At 53.8% G+C, this 24,177-nt stretch overlaps 2 protein-coding genes across 2 annotated transcripts in view; both read right to left on the minus strand.

Annotated features, from left to right (window-relative positions):
* Positions 1-1,836: 1,836 nt before the first annotated feature.
* Positions 1,837-5,478, minus strand: HSPB8 (heat shock protein family B (small) member 8). Its single transcript, XM_083873637.1, has 3 exons — positions 4,649-5,478; positions 3,580-3,643; positions 1,837-2,628 (listed from the first exon to the last, which is right to left on the minus strand). Exons 1-3 carry the CDS (start codon positions 5,025-5,027, stop codon positions 2,469-2,471), a joined length of 603 nt encoding a protein of 200 aa, XP_083729763.1. The 5' UTR covers positions 5,028-5,478; the 3' UTR covers positions 1,837-2,468.
* Positions 5,479-13,434: 7,956 nt separating this feature from the next.
* SRRM4 (serine/arginine repetitive matrix 4) overlaps positions 13,435-24,177 on the minus strand; it is a gene marked incomplete at both ends in the record, with an annotated part of 41,128 nt that continues 30,385 nt past the window's right edge. Inside the window, 5 exons of the mRNA XM_083874107.1 lie at positions 13,435-13,675; positions 14,272-14,412; positions 15,482-15,592; positions 15,843-16,055; positions 17,638-17,975. Coding sequence (XP_083730233.1) covers positions 13,435-13,675; positions 14,272-14,412; positions 15,482-15,592; positions 15,843-16,055; positions 17,638-17,975 — 1,044 coding nt within the window. The remainder of the gene's footprint in view (positions 13,676-14,271; positions 14,413-15,481; positions 15,593-15,842; positions 16,056-17,637; positions 17,976-24,177) is intronic.

Consider the following 24,177-nt stretch of genomic DNA (forward strand, 5'->3'; position numbering starts at 1 on the left):
TGGAACCCTAGAAGTGCACAGATCCCACCCCCTCTCCTCAGACACGGGGCTGAAGTGCCCCAGTGCTTCCAAACTGATTTTTGCACTTGCAGAAACACCAGTAGGGATTACTTGTTTAAAACCTCCCTTGCAGGGATAATCAGATCATACTTGAAAAGAGCCTCCAGATCTCCAGTTACAATTATTTCATTAGGATGTGATACTCCAGACCATCCGAGAGCTTGGGAAGCTGCTGTCTGCACAGGTCCAAGCATGCTGCCCATGGAAGAGGTCCTTAGTGCTAATTGCCAATGCCAACCCCAGCCATTAGGAAATTATTGCTAATGCAGCTTACAACAGCTTTTATAAGACACTATTAAGGAATTCATCATAAACCAGAACCAAATAAAGCAAAAAGCTATTAAAGAAAAACAAAACTCACCCCAAACTGCAGGATCAGCAGGAACAAGAGTTGGAGTACAGCAGCTCCAAAGCTGAGCCTGGAGCTCCCTTTATGCCAGCACTGGTGTTGCACCAGCCTGGGGCCCTTCCCAAACACCCTGGGATGGGAGAGTGGCTAAACTGTGGCTCATTCCCTCCTGGCAGCTCCCTATGGAGTCACAGCTGGTCCCCTGCACCTGCAGCCCTGCTTGGGGAACCATCCTGTGCCAGACATGGGTGCAGAGCCAGGGGTCCACTGGGGGACATCCAGCTGGGGTGCTGGGCCTGAGTGTGTCCCCAGGGCCCCTGGGGTCCTTCTGTGAAAGGGGAAAAAAACTGAGGTTGGGCCTGGAGATATGTTTTCAAAAGTCTGATAAAAATAACTCTTTGAAGGGGTGAGGAAGAGGAAGGACAATTTGTGCTGGAGAGGTGTCACCCACAGGGCCTGACGGCTCCAAGTGGCACAAAGACACAGGGCTGGAGCTGTGACTCATGACTTTTTGGCGTTCCATCCTGGTGTCAGTATCACATTTCAAGGATTATATTTTATTCATAAAAATTGCTGTGCTCAGAGCCCTGCCTGGCAGAGCTGGACTGGCTGAGCTTGGGGCTGGCTGTGCTCTGCACCATCGGGGGGGTCCCAGCTGGAAGTTAATCCAGCAAATATAATCTGCAAAAGTGGGTGAGAGTGCCCAGGTTCCCCTGCATAACCTGGAATGTGGGTGCCTTGGTGGCACTCGGGTGCTGGGCCAGGGTTTACAGCACGTGGTGGGTGTTGTTGGTAACCACATCCCCAGTGAGCCAGAGTGGAACACGTGAGGCTGTATTTTTAACTCTGTGCTCCTGGTGACATGGAAAACTGGGTGCCTGGCTCCAGGTGCTGCACAGATTGATGGAAAATTTCCTACCACCCATCCATAGCTCGGCTTTGCTAACCCCAGGCACTGCAGTGGGTTAACAAATGGTGCTTTGCTCCCAGGAATGGTTTCAAGGCTGTGCCCAGAACCCAGCAGAAACCCTTTGCCATTCCAATGGGAAGTGCTTCCAGTTCCACTGCAGGTGGGGACCTGGCATAGTGAGGTGGAAATGGGGATGAGGCAAATCCAACTTTCCCAACTCACAGCCTGGTTTAGCATCCCCAAGCGGGAAGAACATTTTCAGCCCCCTGAGGGGCTAAGGATGGGATGAGCCCACGGTCCTTGCCAGGCCCAATGCCTCCCCAGCACAGTGTTACCTGGGACTTGGAACTCCCCCATCAGAGCAGGCATCCCCACACATCTCTCTTGTCCTTGCCTTTACGGGGATGACCTGTGCCAAGCTGGGAGGTGGCACATGGTGACATTCCCCTCCTCCCCACCACCCTTCCCCAGCCCTTTGCCCACCCCACTGGCTCAGCCGAGACAAGCGGAGGCTAAGAACATCAACTGGGTTTTATTCCTCAGGTCTGACAAGTAAAAGCACAAATTCTCTTTGGAAATAAGGAAAAAAAAAAACCAAAACCAACACCAAAACCCCAAACCAACGTTCAAAGCACGCAGACCCTTTCTCAGGATGAAGGCCACACCATCGAGCTCCACTGCTGGATGTGTGTCCTTTGCAGAGATGTAGTTAAAAAAAAAAAACAAAACAACCAACTCATGGAGGAGGAAAAGACACAGAGTTATGGGTTTCCATGTCAATTTTAAAGAAAACAAAGACAAAACCAAAAAACAGGCCCTTTTTGCTATTGTTATAAATATCCCATCCGAGCTACTCGGAACGAACAATGACCATAAGGAGGAACATCCTTTCTGCTTGGCCCCGTGGGCACAAAAAAAAAAAAAATCTCTACCAGCCCCTGAGAGCGCTAGAAGCCCCCAGGGACAGTGGCCTGGCACCCGGTGTGTGCCCCGGCTCTGCGCTGGGGGGGCGGGTGCTGCCATCCCTGCGGGCGGCACCCGTCACCCTTGCCGGAGGCTGTCAGGACGCCGCGCCGCAGGGGACCGGGGGACGGGGGAAGGGGACAAGGGACAGGGGTGCCGGGGCGCGGGAGGGCCGCGGGTGGCTGCTCAGGTGCAGGTGGCCTCCTGGCTCTCGACGGGGATCTCGCTGCCGCTGCCGCCCTCGCCGTACTGCTGGTAGGGGGGGATCTGGGGCGCCTCGATGATCAGCAGCCCCTCCGGGGACAAGGAGGCGAACACCGTGATGGGATCCACCTCGTAGGGCAGCCTGCGGGGTGGGGCAGGAAAGACGGCATGGGTTAGGATTGGGTTAGGATTGGGTTTAGGATTGGGTTTAGGATGCCGCATCCCCGCTGGATCCCGACCCTTGGACCGCCAACCCGCGGGGAACCAGCGGGGCCGAGGCAGCAGCGCCGGCGCCCCGGCAAAGCCTCTGTTATTGCTAGAGCGCCTGGGAATGTGCGGGGGGATATTTAGAGCGGGCTCCTGGCCCCCGTGGGAGCTCTGTTTAATCTCCCCGGCAGATGTGTTTGACGGGATGTCAGAGCCGCTGGTGCGGCGCGGAGCGGGAGCGAATCCCGGCCGTGCCGCAGCCGCGTCAGCCGCGAGCCTTGCCCCTAAAAGGAGCCCGAGCGCCGAGCAGCAGCGAGCCCGGGGCGAGCCCCAGCTTTCCCGTGGGACTTCGGGATGCACTGGGCTCCTTCAGGGCGGAAAAGCAAAGCTGAGCTGCTGCCAGCCGAGGAAACCCTTCCCATGCCCTGGGCTTTGATGCTTTTCCCTGTTAAGCGGGCGAGCCCCGCGGGTGGGATCTGCCCCCCACGTCGGCCGGGGCTCGCCGGCCTCTGGGCTCGCCTTTGCGGTTGTTGTTGCCAAAGTGAGGCGCGGGGTGAGTCAACGCGATAGCGATCTCACTGACATCATGGAGATGCGGGGATAGCAGGGATGTGCTCCGGGGCTGGCGGTGGTGCCAGCCCGCCGTGCCCGGCTGCTCCCCGGGGGACGCCTCCTCCCCGCGCCCCTCCTGCTCCCCGGGCGGGCTGGAGACCGACGAGCGCCTCAAAAAAGGCCTCCTCCTCCTCTCCTTCCCTTGGGAAATCTCTCTGTGGCCCAGCACAGCCAGGCATGTGCTGCAGAAGGGCAGATTTTGGGGTGGAAACAGTCCCTGTGTGAGCTGGGGCGCGGGGACCGGCAAAGCTCACCCAGGCCAACCGGTACCTACTGGATTTTCTTGGTGAAGTTCTTGGAGACGATCCCTCCTTCCACCTGCTGCTCCTCGTGTTTGCCTGCAGGGAAGGCCAACACCCCACATCAGCACCTTACCAGGAGATTATTTTTTTCCCCAACAAACAACAACTAAAGCCAACAGAAAGTTTTCCGAGCAGCTGTTTCCATGCCCCAGTGCAAACCCTTCCTCTGGGGAGGGCTCAGGAAGCCTCTCCATGTGGGGAAGGAGATGCTGGACACAGCACAGCCACATTTCCAGTGTAAAACTGGGGTCTCACAGGCTGCCAAGAGCTGGGGCTTAAGAAAATAAACAAATAATAAAACCTTTGTAGGTGGCAGCATCCCCCTTGGCCCCACTCCCCGGATGGGTTCCTTTCCACCACTCTGTCAGGCTGGGGGTCCCTGTACCTGGAGCATCAGCCAGAGGCTGCAAGGACCCCCCTGAGCTGTGCCTTTCCCCCTGTGCTGCAGTGAGCTCCAAATAAACACCCAGAGCTGTGTTAGGTGGCAGCTCTCAGCCCTCCCTGGTGATGTCAGCCCGGAGGACCCAGGGACAATGGGGAATGACACTGAGGGCAGTCGTGGGCACCCCAAAAGTGCTGGACCCCACAGCCACTGTTCCCTCCATTAAATGGCATTTTAGGGATGGGTTTCTGGCCGACTCAGAGCCGGGCTGGGCTGGGGGCTGTGAGCAGCTGCTTCCTTCTTCCCAGCCTCTGCCTCGGCCCCTTTAAAGGGAATCTCCCTCCGTGCCGACCTCACCCTGGCTATAATTAACCAGAGCAGAGCTGGGGCCCCTCTTGGCAGGGTGCTGCCAGCCAGGCACAATGCAGGGAGATTTACCCCAAAGGACACGTATCCTTTCTTCTTTTGGCAGCAAACCACGGTGGCTTGTGAGCCAGATCCCCCCTGTGACACCCAAACTGCCTCTGGAGATGCCCCAAAGCCCTGCTACAGCCCTCCCATACTCCCTGCTACCGCCGCCTTAAAATAAAAGCGATTTTGGCATTTTGCAGCAATTCCTTGAGCCGGCGGTGCCACCTCCCCGGTGCCTTGGCTCTCACCTGACACCTCCACGTAGCCATCCTTGGTTTTGACCGTCAGCTCCTCGGGTTTGAAGCTGTGCACGTTGACACACACCTTCCAGGGCTCTCGGGGGAAGGGCGCGGGGCTGCGGCTCTCGGGGTACCCCCCGAAGTGGGTGCCGTAGGCGGGGGCCATGGGGGGCGTGCGGCCCAGCCCGGCGCGCAGGGGGCCCGGCCAGGTGGTGGTGAGCCGGGGCCGAGCCCAGTCCGGCCAGTCCGCCGTCAGATCCCCAGGGAAGGGCGACAAGCCGAAGTCATCGTCCAGCAGACGCGAGGTCAGGCCGGGCTCCCGGAAAGGGTCGCGGAGGCTGCGCCTGCCAGGGTAATGGCAGGAGAAGGGCATCTGGCTATCGGCCATGGCTTCCTTCGGAGGGGTCTGAGCGTGTCCCCGGGGCTCTCCAACGGAGCCTCAGCCTCTGTGTGGCTGCTCCTGGCTGCAAACTTCCCCCGGGAGCCTGTCCCGGAGGAGACGCATCCACCCCGGGTGGGACGTGGGAGCGCGGGGACGGTCCCTCCTTCCCGGCACCAGGTGAAGGACGATGAGAAAATCAATTCGGGCTGAATCACCGGGAGCTGGAGGAGCGCAGGAAGGACGGAGGGAGCTCTCTGGCCGCGAGAAAACGCTTCCTGTCTGGCTGCGATCCCAGGACTGGGGAGGGGAATATAAAACTTCTTGTCAGGAGAGAGAGAGAAAAAAAATAATAAACCCAAATATCCTGAGATTTAAAAGCTTCTCACTCTCCGGCACTTTATGTGCAACTTTCCCTGCTGCTCCTGGGTGGGAGCTGCAATAAATGCCTGAGCCTGGAGCCCAGAAACTTCTCTAACCTTCCAGCCGTTGGGCGAGTACTATTTATATGGATTTCAGAGGAGGTGGGGGTGTGTTTTGCAAGTCCTGCCCTGTCAGCCGAGTATTTTGGAGAGGATGAAACAGCCGCGGAGAATTTGGGCAGTGGCAGCTGACCTCTCCTGCCGGCCCGAGGATCCCGGCTGCCACGGGGCCACGGCGCTTCTTCGGCAGCTGCCCCAATCCCCTGCCGCCCCCTCCTGCTGCCCTGCCCGCCCAAAATAGCCCCCAAGCTCACTCAGGGCTGGCTGCTTCACCCCGGTGTCACCTGTTAAAAATACCGTGGTGGGGCTGACCGGGCTGCTCCCCTCACTGTAAAGCCACGTGTGCCCACGGCACCGAGTCCCTCTGTACCGGGAAATGGGTCACTGCCGGCACCCCCGGCGCCGTGGGACCCCTGGGGGGGCTGTTTGGGGAGTGTGGGGCAGGGGGACAGGATGACCCTCTCCAGCATCGCTGCTTTGGCCATCTGCACCAGCTGGGCCCGGAGAAACATCCCCTGAGTGCAGGGAGGAGACGGACCCCGGGCAGGAGGCAGAGCGCTGACGGCGCTGCTCGGCACCTGCCTCCTCCTCCTCCTCCTGCTCGCCCCACCGCATGCCCCGGCCCTGCCGCAATCGCGGTGCGGGCAGGGCGAGGCGGTAATCACAGCCGCGGCCGGGCTAATAATGACAGGGCAGCGGCGGGAGCGGGCTGCGAGCTGTGGGAAGGGGCGCGGCAGCAGCACCGGAGGGGCAGCTCCCAGCCGGCATCCGCCCGGGAGACACGGCCCCGAGCCCGGCCACGGGCGGGCTACGGCCGGCACTGACGGGGTCCCCGTGGAGGTGATCCAGGCACGGCCCCGGCGGGGTGTGTGGAGGATGGGATGTCATCAATGAGGGTCACGCTGGCTACGGAGCCACTTCCTCATGCCGCATCCTGGCTCTGCATCATGCTCCTTCTCTCCAGCAGCTGCAATTTTTCTAATGGACTCTATGGGAGTAATTGCAGCAGGAAGGCTTTAATGCAGTACAGGACACTCAGGGGTGCAGCCGCTGGTCACTCCGTGGCATTAATCACGGCAGCATCACTGGGGGCAGGGAGCTGCCTCTCCTTGGCTAGGACAGGGCTGTCCCTGTGCATGGAGACACCTGGGCATCACAGGAGTCTCTCTGGGCTCCGAAGGGATGCCTGGAGGTGCCTGGGGAGGTCCCAGGCGCCAGCTGAGAACTCCTGGTGTGGGGAGGCAGCTGCTGGTGGAGGGACTGAGCATCCTCCTCCATTCCCTTGTCCTGCCCGGCTGCCTCTGCCTGGCTGGGGGCTCCTGGTGCCCGTGGGTGACAGTAGGGGGACAGTCCTGGGGGTCACTGCCACACACAGCCTGAGCCCAGCTGGGCACACCTTAGCTTGGCTGGGGAGCAGGGTCTGCACTACCTTGGGCAAACACCAGCACACGGGGTGAGAGGGACAAGCCCCGAGGTGGTTTCAGGCAGTCGCACGATCCTACCGTGTTTCCAGGAGCCTCATAACATCCCCCATCCCACGTTTCCCACATAGCTGCAGGCCATCCTCCCTCCCCGGCCAGGAATTCTTTCTGTCGCCTTGTTCATCCCGATTAGTCACACGTCCCCTCCTCCCGCCTGCTCTCACCCTCTCTGGGCCATCCCAATTTAGCTCCTGTTGTCATTCCAATCCTCTCGGCTGCCTACCACCACCGACCCACCCCACGACATCAGCTCTGGGAAACAAGAAGTGCCCTTGCAGCCCCCCTTCTCCTTTGAGTGACCTGGGGATGCTGCCCAGTGTCTCCATGATCCATCTGTGCCACATCCAGACCTTTCCTGGGTGCCCATCTGAGTCCTGTTGAGGAGCATGGGGACATGGCCCAGTGCTGCTGCTCCCCTGGGGGCTTCCAGGGTGCTGCAGAGTCCCCATTGCCCCTGGTTCCTGCTGAGAAGGTGACCATGGCAGGGCCCTGTGGCATGGGAACTCTGTGCAGGGTTTGGAGCAAGGGCTGTGCAGGAAGGGAAGGGCACAGCCCCGAGGAGAGCACTGGTGAGCCCAGTGTGACCTCCAGGAAGAGATGGGCACATTTCTGGCTTGGATTCCCAGTGCTTGAACAGGGTGGGGGGATCTGAAGGGCCTGGCAAAGGGCAGCAGGAGCCTGGCCCAGCAGGGAAAGAAGAACTGCCAGAAATACTAGCCCACAACTGTTTTTGCTTCAGTCAGTGCCCTGAGGAGCCAGTCCTGGGCAGCTGGAGTGGAGGCATATGCCCTTCCCTGCGGAGCAGCTGAAACAACCCGAAATATCCCACCGCACGCACTTGTATCCAAAAGGAACATGATGCAAAGGAAATACTGTCTGAACCTTTATTGGAACCTTTTTCTAACCAGGCTAACAACTCAAACACCCAGGAAGACAAAAGGATACAGAACACATGTGGATGGAGAGCAAGGGGAGCTTTACAATGGACTCAAACGAACAGATGTGCCGGTGTCGTTGGGGGTGGAAAACAGAAACACCGTTTCCCTCACAGCTTTCCTCACATCTTGGCTTTTGTTCTAAATCTTCTTCTCATTCCCCGGGTTTCAAAGGTGGAGAGCTGCCCTGGGCTGGTGAGGGTGTTGTTCTCTAGACAATAGCCCAAAAGCTGGGCTGCTTGACCACTGTTGCTTTGGAGACCCTCCCATTCATGTGCAAACTGCCAAGTAGCAGCAAATCATGAGAATTATTTATTCTCTGGTGAAGAGGTAATAAAACCCCACTGGACACTGAAGGGCCAAGTCTTCCCTTAGACACCTGAACCTGTCCTTTTCTCAAACTACTACCCCGAGAGCCCCAAGGCTGAGCACCCAGCAGCTCCTGGCCAGCTCTGTAGGAACACCCAGCAAAGGGCACTCTCCTGCTGAGGCTGGAGCTGTGTCCACACTCCGGGAGCACAGGCAGCTCTGCCCAAGGACCACAAACACCTCCCACCCCAGTGAGCAGAGCAGAGCAGCGGCTGCGGCGTTGGTGGAGCGACACCGGGGCAGCGTGGGACTTTTAGCACATCTCATGCTCTTCTCAAAGCTGGGGGAGGATGCCTGCAGCAAGCTTTGCTCATGTTGGAGATAACAGGGGAGGCCTCCCCAGTCCTGCCCTGGCTACTGAGCTCACAAAAGGGCAAAGCTACTGGCACAAAGCTTGGGGAAGGGGGCAAAGCAGGACAAGGCACGAGGGTCTCAGGATGGGGCAGGGTGGACATCTTTGCTTCCTGAGGGAGACCACGGCCAATCACTTCCATCCTATCCCTTTCCTCATCACTGATGCAAAGGGTGACAAGTGTCCCCATCCCCTAGAGGGAAGAGGGGACCAGCAGTGGGAGATCAGAGAACTCCAGGAATTTTTTGGTGATGGCAGCCCTATGCCATGTGGCAGAGGAAGAGGAGCAGGGTTATTCCTCCACCAGAGCTGGCCTGTCACCTCTGAATTCCCCACACCTTTCTAGGGAGATGTCATTTGTCAACAGAAGCTGGTTCAAGGAGATGAAGAGGTTTCCCCTCCCTTGCCCATCTCCATCACAATGAGGTTTCTCTCTAAATACTGTGGTGAGGTCCAAATGAGCCAAATTTGCCTTCCTCTCTCCAACATATCTGGCAACATTTCAAAGGCTCCTGCCTTCATAGACCCAACAGCATGACCCAAATAGCTTTTTTTAAAGTAATGCTCAATAAATAGAAGAAATAAATATTAAATAGAGGCCAAGTCCTCTCAGCCTGTTCAATATATGTACAATGCATAGCAAAAGAACAGTGATTGGCTGTTGCAGACAAGTTTGGTACAAATTCAGTCCCCAAAACAACAAAAACATTGAGAAAAATTGCAGTCAACATAAAGCAAAGCTCAGCTGAGTGCTGCAACCAATGAAGAAAGAACAGAACAGTGCTTTGAAGCATCCCTCATCTTTGCTTCCCAGCAAACTTGCAGAAATGGTGTTAGATTTTCTTGAGCCTGGGGTTGGGAGAGGTGGGACAAGCCTCCCTTGGGGGGACAAACCCAGAGCCAAGACAGGTCCAGTGAATGGGGAGAGTTTATGGCTCCAGGGTCAAGGAGACATTTGGGAGTGAGTGCTGTGACATGGGCTCTGCCAGAGAAAGGCAGCAGGGATGCTTGTGGGATGATTCAAAATCATTGGTGGGGAAAGAGCTTTTGAGTGTGAGACAAGGCTTCCAAAAACCAGCCGAGATATTATCCTGGTATTGTGGCCAGCCCTGAACACCCCTTGTGTGTCTGACCACAGCAGAGATTCACAAACACCAAAATGACCAAGCTGCCTTTCCACCAGGTGAACCTGCTCTTTGCAGAGAGCACCTGCAGCAATCTGAGATGTTGGATGCAGAGCAAAAATCCATAAAAGCAATGAATGAGAGAAACAACGTTAAAAAATAAATTAAAAAAAAAAAAAAAAAAAAAAAGCACTGGCAAAAGGCACAGAGACAGAAAAACTACAGCTTCACGCAAACCCACAGAAACCCCATCTGTCCACTAACAGGGAGGGTGTACTAAAGCTTGTACTAAAAATAAGTTAAAAAATAAATAACACCGAGGGAAACTCACATGTATATCCACATGTGCACACACACACATACGCACACAGACTCGGTCAGATCCGTCACCGGAGGCTGGATTTTGCAAGGACCTTCCGCAGGGATCGCTCTCTCACAGTCTCATCTCTTTTGTTTTCCCATGGGTGGGTCAGTGCGCAGGGATAAACACGGCAGGGGAGTCCTGGCGACGGCTGATCCTCCCAGGGAAAGCGGCGGTGGCTGCGCGGGGCAGGCGGGTTTCGGGCTGAGCGCTGGCGGCGGAGCCAAGGCAAACAGCGCGGGGCCAGCTGGCACCCGGCCAGCGCGCGCGCAGGCGACACTTCCCTGGTGGCACTGCCAACACCTCGGCCGGCCAGCGGACCCTCGCCGTCACCTCCGACACGGCCTAGACCCGTTTCTGTGGTCACACCTATCACATTCCTGCACAAATCTAATGAGAAACCCGAGATTCCGACATGAAAACACGCAGCTCTGTCCTGCGTCCCTTTGTCCATCCCATGCTCTCCGCCCTTGCTCCGGAGAGCACAGAGGGACACGGTGGCAGCAGGAGTGACTGTCACTCCTCCGGCCACCTCACCGACAGGGGCCAGAGCTGTAAACCTTTACACGAGACCGGCGGCATGGATACATTTGAACAAACAAACAGATCCAAAAATAACTTAACGTTAGAAAAAAAAAAAATAGAATAAATAAATACTGGTCCATTCTGACATACAATTAAAAATAGAATAATAATAATTAAATAAATAAATATTTTAAGGAGGTTTACTCCAATGCAAGTCTGCTTGGGAAACCCCAGGAGTGTTTAGCTGCCACGGACTGTACAGGAAGAGGCAGTCCTTGATGTAGGGATCAGCCGGACGGGTGCAGGAGCTGCCATCAGCCCCACAAACCCTCAGGGTCATCTCCTGACCCACAGAGGGTGGATGCTGCTAAGCCTGGTGTGGTGCTTCCATCATCTGTCCCCAGCCACGAGGACTTCAATCAGTGTGAGTTTGGTATTTACACCAGTTGCACAAAGCCCCTCTTCTTTCCTTTCCTTTCCTCGGTTTGGATCTTCGGGCTCGCTGCTTCCTTGTGCCACAGCTCCGTGTGTGCGTTACGGGGTGCCGAGGGGCAGGGGGCTGCTCATGAAGCACTGCTAGAGCTGGGGAGGTCTGGGTTCCCATCACTGCCTTTGGATCTTCCCAGGGAGCAGAAGGATGGGGCATTTCAGCATCAAACTGGGAGAGACTCTTTGGGGAAGAAGCATGAGGTTTTCAGCCCTTTTGAGAGGGAGTCTGCTGCAGAAGGTGGCCAGGAGGCTGCTGTTTGTGCCAGGACAGGAGGGCATCCTGTCTTTGATCCCTCAACCACAGCCCTGGAGCATTTGCTCAGCCCTACCAGGAGCACTTCTCTCTGTGTCCTAGAAAGTGTCTTTCCAGAAGATGGACACATCCCCACTAAGCCACCAGCCATACCAGTGCCCAACTCTCTGCCTCAGCCCCCTCATCCTCACATTGCCTGCAGCAAGCAAGGCAGGGGATGAGGGGCTGGGGAAAAGGGGAACTTTGGCCATTGAAGGCATAGGACAAGAGGGACCAGCACCAGGAAAGATATTGGGAAAGAAGTTCCTGACATAAAACTTCCTCTTGTTCCACCCAGATGTAATCCCTGCCTGCGCTGCTGTACTTTCCAACAGATAACAGATTTATAGGCTTGCTGAGGTGATCATCCTGTTCCACCACAGCAGCTCGTGGCACTCAGCCTTCCTCCCCTTGCTGCTTTGTCCCTTTTCCAGCTGCCAGGGGCCTAGAGGTAATTCTGTAGATAGGGGGTGGGGGGTGGGTCGAATTCCTTTCTACCCCCTCTCCTCCTGCAGATGGTGGCTCCACTCAGCCCTTTTCTGTAACACTTAAACAACACACACCTCCTTGACTCATTAAGCCCAAACTCGTTAATAATCTTGCAGGATGGAAGGGGAGGGGATGGAAAAAGGGAGGGAGGGAAGTCTTAAACCCAAATTAGCGTCTCTAAGCACCCAGGTGTTGTAAGAGAAATAAACTCAGCACCAGCTCAGCCTGTGCTGGGAGAAGCCTTTGTTACCCGGCAAAACACACTAATTGCACAGGCAGCTGGGCTGGCAGGGAGACAAAACCTCAGGGCCCAGAGCAGCCTGTGGCTCCCTGGAAAAACAGGCAATTAGTGGGGGGCCCTTCCTGTCCCCCTGCACTGCTCTGGCCTCCCAGTAACAAACTGGGGCACCAGTGCATCCTGCTCCTGCTGCAGCCTGGCACCGGTCCTGCAACTGTGCTGCTGACCCTGCCCCAAGGCAGCAGAGGGGCTAAAGGAGGAATGATTGCCTGGAATCCTGCCTGAAATTGCTGCGTGTTCGGAGGAAGGGGAATTGGGGTCCCCTGGCTCTTGCAATGCCCTTTTAACCCTGTATGTTCTGACTGCACCCCACAACTGGTATCTCTGCATCTCCCTCTGGTCTCACCAGCAATGCACTCCAAGGGCAATGCTCCCTAAGAAGAACCTAAGCCCAACTGTCTGAGGCTTCCTCCAGAAGACAAGCCCTTGCCCCCTGTCTCCCACATGTGGCCTGGCCCTTGGAGCACAGCACCAACTCCCCTTTGCCTTGTATTCCACCAGCCCCAGGTCTGCTTCAGACCTCAGTAGGTGGTTTGCCAGCAATTCAGTGCTGGGGGGATAAATCAACCCTGCAAATGGTGCTGCTGCCTGGTAGGAAAGGGCAGGAGAAAGAGCAAACAGCCTTTTATTTTTTTCCCCAGGAAGTATGTCAGGAAGGATTTCTAGCTTTCTATTTGTAGCAGGGACTGGCTGACTGGCAAAAAATAAATATTTTTTTCTGCAGAGTGGGCAGCAGCTCTGGAGGAGGGACCCAAGATCCCCCCATCACCGAAGCTTTCCAGCAAACTCCTCCCCAGCTGTGTCTGTCTCTCCAACAGAAGTTAATTTGTTGGTCCCTGGTTTGTCAGAAGAGCAAGGAGCAGAATTCTTTCCTTTGGACCTGCTGGTAACGCTTTGGAGAGCAGTAGCAATGGGGAGATGGGAGCATCGGGAAGGATGGAGCAGGTCTGTCGTGATAGATCCTCTATAAAGCACCGACCCTTCTTCCAGCCCGGCCACGGGAGCTGGGACTGACCCACCCACCCCGCGCTGGGGCGGAGGGGCTGCACCAGGCGTTCCAGGGCTCTTATTCCGAACCGGGGAAGGGGCACCCGGCAATGCCACCACGTCAGTATCGGGAATGATTGCTATCGATGGCCAGGTAGGTGGGAAGGAAGCAGAGAATGCCAGGAATGTGGCGGTGACGCCGGCACCCGCTGTCAGCCAGCAGTGGCACTCCCTAACGACGCAGGCTGTCGGAGCTGGCTCCTGAGTCATAGCTCCTGCTCCTGCTGCGGCTGCTCCTGGGGCCCGAGCTCCGGCTGCTGCTCCAGCTTCGGCTCCGGCTCGTCCGGTAGCTGGAGTAGCTCCGGCTGCGGCTCGGGGAGCGGCTGAAACTGCTGTACCAGGAGGAATAGCTGCCGGCGCTGCTGGACGAGGAGGGGCTGGGACGGTAGTAGGGGATGGGGCGTTTGCGGGCACTGTGGAGACACAGAGATGTGGGTTACCAGCAGCACAAAGACAGACTTACTGCCAAACTCTCCAAAAAGCATTGTTAACTCTGCACAACACTCCCCAAAATGTGACTGTATTTGTTTAAAAGGAAATAGAGATCAGGTAGAAGACGGGCCTTGGGATTCAAACCACCCTCCTCCACAGCCCTGGGGAATGTCCCAGCCACTCAGTCTGCTGGGCTCTACTTGATGTTGTCCCAAAGAGCCCTCTGCATGAAGGTTAGAGTCAATAGTTGACTCCAGTGTGGGACATCTACCACAGGGCAGGGTGAAATAAAAAGCCTGTGAGGGAATGCTCCTGGCACCTGAGTCCCTGCTCTGACGTCATCTTCTTTTTTCCCTTCAGCTACTGTAAATTGAGACCCTCTCCATCCTCCCTCTGCCTCCAGCTGGAAATCCCCAAGCTCTAGGGGAGAGGTGGAAGGGCCTGCTGATCAGGCTCAGGGAAACCGGTCTCCTGGAGAAACCTCCTCTGGCAAGGGCTGGGACCCAAGGACAGCCCTCATCCCCCCGGGAAGTGCCAGCTGAGCCTGTCTCCAAAGGACGGGACAGCATCCCCTTGCCTTGTGATGCGCCGAGCTTCGAGGTGGCTGGGAGAGTCTCTCCGGCGTTTCCTCAGGGGGGAGTAGGAGCGGCGCCGCCGCTGCCGCTCCCGGTGCGACTCCTTCTCGCTGGAGCTGTACTTGTGCTCCCGCTCGCGGTCCCTGCGGAGGGCACAGCACGGGGACTGTCACTGCAGGGCCTTTGGGAGGGGGGGGGGGGGGGGTAAGGGATGGGGAGGACACGACCTACGAAGGCGCAGATGGGCAGAGGACGCTCAGCTCCTAAAGGGACAACTCTGAGCGCTCTGGTGGCGTCACCCCTGAGCACTCACATAGACTGGACACCACTAATTGCGTTTCAGTGGCTTTGCACTGCCAGGCTAAGATGGCTTCCAGGGACTTGTCTGTGGGTGCAGTCTGTATTTAGCTCTTGCTGGCCGTGCTGCTGGAGCTGGCAGGAACAGCCCTGCCAGCAGGCCCCACGTGAGCCGAGGGCCTGGTAGCCCTGCAGGGCTCCGCAAGCCTCGCCAGAAGGAGTGCCGGTGTTGCTATGGTTTTCTCTTTTGTTAAATTCCCATACACGTCAGCACAGGCCCTTCTGTGCAGCGTGGCTGACTTCATACACCCTGCTCAGTGCCATCTGCAAAACAACACGTTACAGGTCAAGGGCCTGCCTGATCCCTGCATGCAGGAAGCATTCTCCTGACCAGCACAGGGATTGTCAGAGCCTGCAAGAATCGACCCTGGGAGTCTATGATTTTAAGGTTGCAAAATGTTCACAGCAGCACAGGTGCTACCAGGAAAACCTGCCAAAGGCATCTCTAGGCTTGAACTGTGAGACTGTTTTCTATGGTATATGGAGGCAGTAGAGGTGTCTGGACTGTGTTTCCCTCTGCAAGGCTGTGAGTGCTGGCCTGAGGGTACCTGGCATCTGCCCTCACAGCAGGGGCACTTCCCTGGGCCTGACAACTCTTTGTCAGAGCTGTGACTCTAAAAAGGAGAGTGTCTTTCCCTGCTGCAATCAGATCCCTCTCTGACAGGGGCTGAAGCCCTGCTGCAGGGGCTGCTGGCTGTGTGGGCAGACCCAGCTGGAGCCTTGGGCTCTGCCCACCATTCACAGCAGCATGACAGTGGTGGAGGCAGGGGGAGAGAGTGAGGCAGCAGGTACCACATGAGTGGGCAGTAAATACCACGAGTGGACAGTAAATACCACATGTGTAGACAGCTGTACCTGCTACGGCTGTAGCGGGAGTAACTGGGGCTCCGGCGAGGCCTTGAACTTCTACTCCCAGGACTTTTTTTGCAGGATTTGGAGGAATAGCTGGGGGAATGTGAGGAAGACCTGGAGATAGGAAAAAAACATAAGAGAATTAAAGATGTTGGAGGGTGAGGCTATACCAGACTACTCTAAACCTTGAGGGGGAAGAGATGTTCCATTCTCCAGGGTCTCAGCCTGGCTCTGCATGGCCAATTTACCCCAAGCCTTGTGGATCCCCCCAAACTCTTACACCTCCCCCTGCAAGAAGCCTGCCAGCTGGCAAGAGCTAGCCACTGCCCAGGGTCACAGAGACAGCCATTCCAGCTGGCCTTACCTCTTTCCCGAGGAGCAGGACCTGCTTCGGGAGTACCTGGGAGAGGCCTTGCGGTGTGAGGAGCGGGAGCGGCTGGAGCTGGGGGAGGATCTGCCTGTGCTGGTGCAGGACTCGCTGCGGGAGCCAGGCCTGAGCGGGGAGCTGTGGGCTGGGGAGGGGAGGAAGCTTCGCTTCTTCTCCTCTGAGGAACCGAGACATGAGGATAGGCACGCTCTGTGAACATATATTTGGACACTTTCTGAAGCTGTGGCTGAACTGGGACTGGTCCCTGGCTGAGGGGAGCACCATGCTCCAGCAAATAAATATTCCCATCCTTCCATTCCCTAACTGGAGGTAAAAAAGACCTCTCAGCTCCCCAGGCTGCTGTTGCAGAAGACCCCATCTGTGTAGGTCAGAGTCCAAGAGCTCACCCTCCGGGCTCTGCCAGGGAGAAGAGGTGTGGAAGAGCTCTTGGGTGGCACAAACAGCAGTTTATCTGCCCCATGCCCAACACACCAGAGGTGTCTGGCTGGCAGAGTGTGCTCAGGCCAGTGAGCTGTGCTGGTCCTGGGCAGGGAGTGAAGGAATAGGTGCTGGAGCAGGGGAAAGGCAGAGCATAGCACAGGGCAAGGGCTGTGCTCCAGCCTGGCTGTGGAGCAGCATGAGCGGGCACTGAGCAGGCATGTCCTGTTGCCTTTGGACAGCACTGCGTGAATTCCTCCTCTTCCAGAAGTGCTCTGGGAATGAACTGGGGTCAGAGCCCAGCAGCTAGGCAGCCTCCCAGCAGCCAGGGCCAGCTGCAATCCCAGCTCCACCCATGTGAAGGCAGAGTTATCCCACTGGAGTCACCATGTGAAAAGTACAGACAGACCTAAAATTTTACCCTCTGACTGAAAAATGACACTTGTTCTTGCTAAAACCCATTACCCTGCCTTCCTCCTGTCACATTCAGTGCTCCAAAACTTGTCCTGGCTCTAACTTTCAGCCTTTAGGACCCAAGGGCCTGAGCTGGAAGAGCTCCCTACAACAACTGCCTGAGCACAGCCCTGGTACCAGCCACGATGCTTCAGTGCCTTCATTCCCAACATCCCCTGGCAAAGCCGGGAATGGGATGTGGTGATGGAGGCTGGCAGCTGCTCCCCTCTCCTGAAGATGACCTGTGGCTCTGGGTGGTAGTTGGATGCCCTGTGGCCCCAGTGCAGAGCTGCTGCTGTGTTATCCTGCAGCCAGCCAAGTACCTGCCCCTCTCTGCACTCCCCACTGGCAGGAGATGCTGTCTTGTCACCCTGGAGCTGTGCTGGACGAGCTGGGAAGGGCCACGCTGGATTTGGCTCATTTGACAGGTGAAAGAACAGCCCATAATGATCTTAGTGGAAACAAGTCCCACTTCCCCACAGTAGGCAGAATGGGAGAATTAGCATGGCAACTCCCAGATGCTCCTTTCAGATTGTGCCCAGAAGGGCCAGAGATTTGGGTTGACATAGCCATGCCCAGGTGACCAGGGATGTGCTGTGAACACGGCCTCACCCAGGCCCAAACCCTACATGAGCCACAGCAATGCCAAAGCACTGACACAAGCCATGTCCAGGGATGTGATGGCTGGGTTATATCTTCCTCCTCAGGCTACACTACTGGTCCTTGCTGGGTTCTGGACTCCAGACTGGCAAGACCGTGGGTCCGGTTGGTACCTGCCTGCCTCCAGAGCACAGAAAGCTCCCTGCCAGCTCACCACAGCAACTGGGGAGCGGGCAGGAGACAAAGAGCAACAACGTACCAGGTATTGGGCTGCCTGCAGCAGCTACTGGTAATCACTGACCTTCGGTCTTGTCCCTGGGCATCTGGAGACAGATTTTCCAAAGCTGTTCCCTTGGTCTGGGAAAAGCAACTGGTGAAGGAATTTCCTGAATCAGAGCTGTTATCGCTGTTGGCCAGTTTGGGCTTCCCGGACGAGAAGGCATGGCCAAAGCCATCATGGACTAGACTTCTTTTCTCCTGGCTGTCCTTTGACCTGGATGAGCTCGTTTGAGTGGAGGGAGGGGAGGAAGTATCGTTTCCTGAGTCATATTCATGATACTCTCCATTCTGGCTGGCTAGGTTGCCAGGCGGGCTGTCTGTTTTGGTAAAGAGGTCAGCAGAAGACCCTGACTGAGAGATCTGAAAGCAAAAAAGCCATTTGGCATTGTTTGAATGGTTTTTGGGGGGGTTGTTTTTGGTTTAACTTTGCTTTTTTTTTTTTTTTCAAATAAACCCAGAAATTTTACCATCATGATGCACTGAAACAAAACAAAAGGAAAGGAAAGAAAACAAACAAAGTAAGAAAGAAAGAAAAAAAGAAGAAGGGAGAAGAAAACAAAAGCACATATCCCTAAAAGAAATCCACAGTAAGAAGAAACTTATTTTCCCCCTGCTATAATAACGGGAAGATTTAGAGATCATGCAAAGAGTATCAGCATGCGGTTCATATTAAACAAAAGAGTTCAACAAAGTAAGCGGGCAACCAAAGAATTAAAATAAATAACTAACTAAATTTTAAAAAGTAACAGAGGACAAAGCCCTTATTTAACCTTAAAGAGGAAAAAAAAAAAAAAAAGAAGAGTATATACATTTAAAAAACCTACAAAATCCTTGCAAAGAAACCAAAAATAAAACAAAAACTTAGATGAGTAAATTTTTTTAAGCTTCCTTAATAAAGTGGCTGAACCAATGTCACTAAAATAAGCAACAAAAAACCAAATCAAATCAAATTAAGGGCTTCTGTACAAAGCAAAAACTGGCAAATAAACAAGCTTATCACTGAAATCTTAAAAAAAGAGAAAATCGAAGAAAAAAAAAAGAAAAAAGAGGGTGAGGGGAAAAAGAAAAATCCCTTTGGAAATAAAAGGTATACAGATACTTCTTTGTGTGCTTTTTACCCCCTGAAGAAGATATAGCTAATGCGCTCAAGTGACCTCTAATAAATTCCCTGGTGTCTTGCGGATAGCATCCACTTACCCATCAAGAACTCCTCCTTTAGTAGGTAAGGTGTAAGAAAAAAGGAAGAGCGGGCAACATAAGTCCATCATTAGAGTCTCAAATTACATGAAAAAAACATAAACCCTCTCTTCAATCCACACTGCCAACTGTTTGCTGCCTCCTCTATGCAAATGTCATGACTGCTTTTTGTCTGCTCGCTTGTTTCCCTTATTATTCATTTTTGTTTCCTTCTGCTTTAAATTAGCCTGTCCAGCCCGTTCCTGGAGGCTGATGGCTTGTGCTGAAAGCTGCAGCTTGCACTGAATCCCCCTGGCTTGTATGGAAATGACAAAGGGAACTCGAGTGAGGCAGGAAGCAAAAGAATAGAGGAGGAAAAGTATCCCCCACTCTGTGAATCAGAGACCTGTGGGGAAGGGGATGGCAGCCCTGCTCCTGCCAGCCTCTGCAAGGGGGCCAGAAACACCCTGGCTGGGTTACTGAACACTATAGGGCAAGCAAGGACCTCAAACTCAGATAGACTGACCTGGGCAGGGCTATTCTCTGGGACGCTGGGTGCCACTAAGGGAATTTACATAATTTCATTATTTTATAGTTCAGTTTTAACTGCACTGGCATTTACCTGAGCCAGCTCAGGAACATGGCAGCACTGGGAGTGAAGCTGTGTTAGTGCTAACATCTGCCCTTGCAATGGGGTGAGAATTAGGGCCCAATGCACACGTCTGCACTCTCATGTGTCCTCCTCTCCTTTCACTCAGAGCCTCTGCTTTCCTCAAACCCACCCATGAGGTTTGGTGCAGGGTTCTTAGAGTGTAGACACACAGGTTTGGCTCCCCCCACTCAGGACAGTCCTCCAAACATGTTTCCAGCAAGCCGTGCTCCTTCAAACACGTGCACATGCCCTCATGCCACGCTCTGGGGCATACAATGCCCCCATCTATGCCATGCTCACCACACTAGGGACCTGAGCTTTGTCCTCACCACTCTGGGACCTTCTGAGCCAGAAAAACACATTGCAATGTTGGTGCTATCTCAGGCAGCAGAGGAGACCTGGATCAGCTGTCACACTGCAGGCACAGGGCCAGTCCCCTTGGAAAGTTTAGCTCTGAACTGGATGGCTTTTTCATCCTCAGAGGGGCTGCAGACTCAGCCTGTGTCATGTTTCACATGGATCTCCTTCATCCTATCAGATGGTGCCTCCATATCCAAGCTCCTGCCTGTGGCATTCAATCTGTGTCCCCAGAGAGAGCTGCTCCCGACCCAGTTCAAGGTGTTAAGTGGGACAGAGACAGCTGACTCGGACACAGGTGCTGAACCAGCAGCCACTGAAACCAGAGCAGAGCTGCAACACCTACAGCAGCTCTCAGCACAGTCTGCAGAAGAATGACTGCCCACAAGACTCTGGTGCTCTGAAAACACCTGGAACTGGAGGATCTCCAAGTACTTTCTGTGTTGCCAGGGAGAGGAGCATTACTGCTTCAGGGGTAAGGGACTGGTTCATCCATAATAAAGTTCCCCATCTCCACCCCACATGAACTTCTAATTGATGCTCAGTCCCAGCTCAGAGGAATCAGAAGCCCCAGCAGCAAACATGGGAAATGAAATGATCCTTCTTCATTAGCCAACTTGCACCTTCAATGCAGAAGCCCTGGACAGAGCAGAAACGTCTCCCAAATGTTCCCAACAAGGAATGAGTGGAGAGACACATTGCAAGTCCTCATTTCAGCATCTGGAACTGCTCCATGCTTCTTCTCAGCTCTAGCAGTTCTCTACCAGTCCTTGCTTACTCCAGCAGAAATTGGAATGTCACAGGAACCTAAGGGAGCCAAATATCCAGCTCTGCTTTTCACCCATCCTTTCTGAACCCTGATGCCACATCCAGAGCCCTAAGAGGTCTGACCTCTGTGCTATAGACCACTGCACTCTCCCCAGCCACATTCCAGAAGATACAGGATTGCACTTTAAAATATGTTACCAGATATTTTTCATAAAAGATGGGGTTTGGTTTGTATTCAAGCTGAATCCTAACCCAGAGACAACCAGCTTTTCACCACCTTTCACTTACAGGCATAAAACCACCATGTGAGGTTCTCCCTGGCAAGGGATAGGATGAGCCTGGAGTGGGCACAGGGCTGCTCCAAGGGACACTGACCCCAGCATCACACACAGAAATACTTTCCTTCTGTTCCTTCCCAGTTTAAATTGAAAAGCTGTTATATCGGCCAAGAGATACAGCAGTTTGTTGGCATTTCTAAACCAGCTTTTCAGACTGACTGTGGGACCTGGCATCCTTGCTTCTGCTCTGCCTTGGCTGACATCTACGTTCAAAGCAGCAACTGTTGTCAGCACATCACAAAATCTGTCCAATGACCGGGAGGATCAACAAGCTCCTTTGTAGTTCAACATCTGTGGCAGCAACACTGAGAAAAAGCAGTGTGGGTAACAGTGAAATATGGAGCTGACAGTCTGGGTGAGAGCTGGAGGGTCTGGATGGGGCAAGGGAGGTGCCAGGGGGGACACAGCAGCTTCTCAGCCCCACCACCCTGGGGCACCAGCCTCTAGCCAGTGCAGACTCTGGGGGAGGTTCTGCCCTGCAGCAAAAGCCAGGACAAGTCTCAGGGTGATCAGCTTGCCTGCCTGCTCAGACCAATTCCCCATATTCCCCACTGGATGACCTTGGCTTTGCTTGGGGTCCCATTTTACTGTTTCTGAAAGTCATGCCAGCCACCCAGGATGGAAAGAGAGTACCACATCTAAAAACACTGCACAGAGCTCAATTGAATCATACCATTCTGTGTGATTCTGAATTCTAATGGCTTTTTACTTTTCTAGGGTGGTTTAAAAGAGCCTGCTCTTTCACAAATCTAATTCCCTTTATGTGAACATTTGGATTTCCCCACACACATGACCCCTAATAAGTAATTAAATAATCTCAGTGAACTTTGCTTCATCCAGCTTTCAGCAGGGAACATACTGCTGCCCTCAAGGGAACCCAGGATATGTATTTATTGGATTTTTTGTTTCAAATCATTATTAAATCAAGATGAAGGGGGAGCAGAAATGAAGCCCTCACTCATATTCCAGACTGTAATTCCAAGTGCAATCCCAGACCAAGAGGCAGTGCAGTCTAATAGGTTACAAAAATACAATCACTGCTCGTCTTCCAATTAAACTGAACAGCTCCATTTACTGTGCCACAAACAGCCCCGGGCCGAGAGATGACAGTGAGTTGTCTCAGCCATACGGGGACAGCAGCGTGGCACAGCCTCACTCGGAGCCGCAGGATTTCTTCCCCGGGTCTTTTTTCTCTTGTTTGCAACTCACTTCAAAGCGGAGTTAATTTCCCTTTCAGAGGGGCACAATGTCCGCCTTTCTCTCTTTTTCTAGGCAGTGTGCTAATGAAAGGAGTGAAACACTTGTGTCGGTGACCCCGGCCAGCCCCGCTCCCGGCGAGGGCCCGGCTGACATCTGCCAGAGCCACCGGCACAGGGACAGCACCTGCTGGGGCTGCTGGGGATGGGGGTCCGCGCCTGCCCCGGGGCTCCTCCACCTGCCAGAGCTCGGGGGAAACGGTCTCACCTCTGCTGAGAACCTACCCCAGCTGAAAAGCCAACTTCTGATTGAGTACAACAACCAGAAGTTCTGTAGTTATTCAATATAACCCCTTTTTGCACAGTTTTGGGCACTGCTTTGGAGCAAGGCTTTGTCTTCCACCTCTTTTTGGTAGCTGGTGCACAGCCCAGCCCTTCAATGGCTACAGGCACTGATCCTTTCCCCCCAGCTGCTGCTCCCAGCACTGAGCTGTGGATTTGTCAGACAATAACCAGAGGTAACCTCAGTCCCCCAGCTGTGAGGGGGAAACGGGAAAAGAAAAAAGATAACAACTTCCATATTTATAGGAGGTTTTGCATTTCTGCTCTTGAAGAGCTCTGTTTGCTGTCAAAAACATGCTGCCTAGCACTCAAAAGAATACTTTTTCCTATGTAAGCCAAAACCCAGGCTAGAAAACAGCAGCAGCGAGCCAATATGCAAGTCTGCCATAAGGTTTCCTCAGCCTTGCAGCACACTCTGTCCCAGTCCCTGCACAGCATTTCCCCATTCTACCTTCCTGCAGACACGAGCACAAAGACAAACAGCATCATTTGGACCAGCTGTACCCCACTGAGCTTCACTGGAAATCTGGCTCAAGCCTGTGATAATTTGTGGCATCACAAATGAGTTACAGTGAAAGCAAAGGAGCTGGCAAGGAAAGTGTATGCACGGTGCAGTTATCTTCATCAGCAACAACAAAGGCAATTAGATCTGTGCCCTGCAGGTATTTATATTGCACTGCTAGAGGAAAGCTCAGTGGCACAGTCATCCATCTGTGTCGGTGTGGAATAAAGTGCCTGCAGCTGGGCAGGGGTATTCTGTACAGAAATAAATGGTGCACATTACCCACAGCTTCTCTGTGCCTGCTGAGGCACAGGCCCACAATCCTGCTCTCCATGGGTGCCTATTGCGGCTGCACAGGATTAAAGGAGAAGGAGAGGGAGAAGCTTGGAAATTCACTGCCAAAAAGAAAAGTAGCAGGGAACTTTGAGGTGTTTCTGCATGTGTACAGGCATGTGTGGGTGCATCAGCTTTGGCATAAAGAGGGAAGGAAGCAGCAAGATAGATGCAAAGGCAGGGCATCGTTTTGTGTGCTTTATCCCCCAGCAGTTCCAGGCAGACCTAGTTAGAAATTGTGGCTGTTTCATTACAAAGGAATGAAGACAAATAGGGTGGAGAGGATAGCAGAGTTTACCACAAAGCACTTCAAATTTTCTGAAGCACAACAGTGTAGAATAAAAAACATTTTGAAAAGCAAAACCTTTGTTTTGGAAGTGCTATAACATTATCTCATCTTTCTTTATATCTCTCTGTATTTTTCCCTGTTCCTCCTTGGACAGTCCCTTTCCTTTTGAGATATGACAGTGCACCTCCCCAGGTAAGGATGGTTTGCTTTGGAAGCCCAGGCCAGATGGAAAGATAGGGAGTGTAATATACAACTCTCACAGAGGACTGAAACACGGCATTTTTGAAACCTAATTATTTTAAAAAAATAATTTTAAATAATTCTTTTTAAAAAATCTTTTATTCCTCTGCATTTTTTTTAATATGTGATCAACATATTCTGCAAGAGAGAGCACATTTTCATTTCAGGCTGCTCTCAAAGTCTGACAGAACGAAACTTATTCATACAGCAACCATTTAACTCATGAAAAGGAAAGGCATCAAAGGGTTGTGTATAGTCATTAATAAATGAGACTAAAGGTTCCCATTCCACTTTTCCCTTGCCAGTTTTGAGTACATGATATTTAATGACCTTATTCAGCAAAATTTCAGGGGCAGCTCTTAAACAGGG

Source organism: Zosterops lateralis, assembly GCF_965231275.1.
Source record: "Zosterops lateralis genome assembly, chromosome: 17".
Lineage (NCBI taxonomy): Eukaryota > Metazoa > Chordata > Aves > Passeriformes > Zosteropidae > Zosterops > Zosterops lateralis.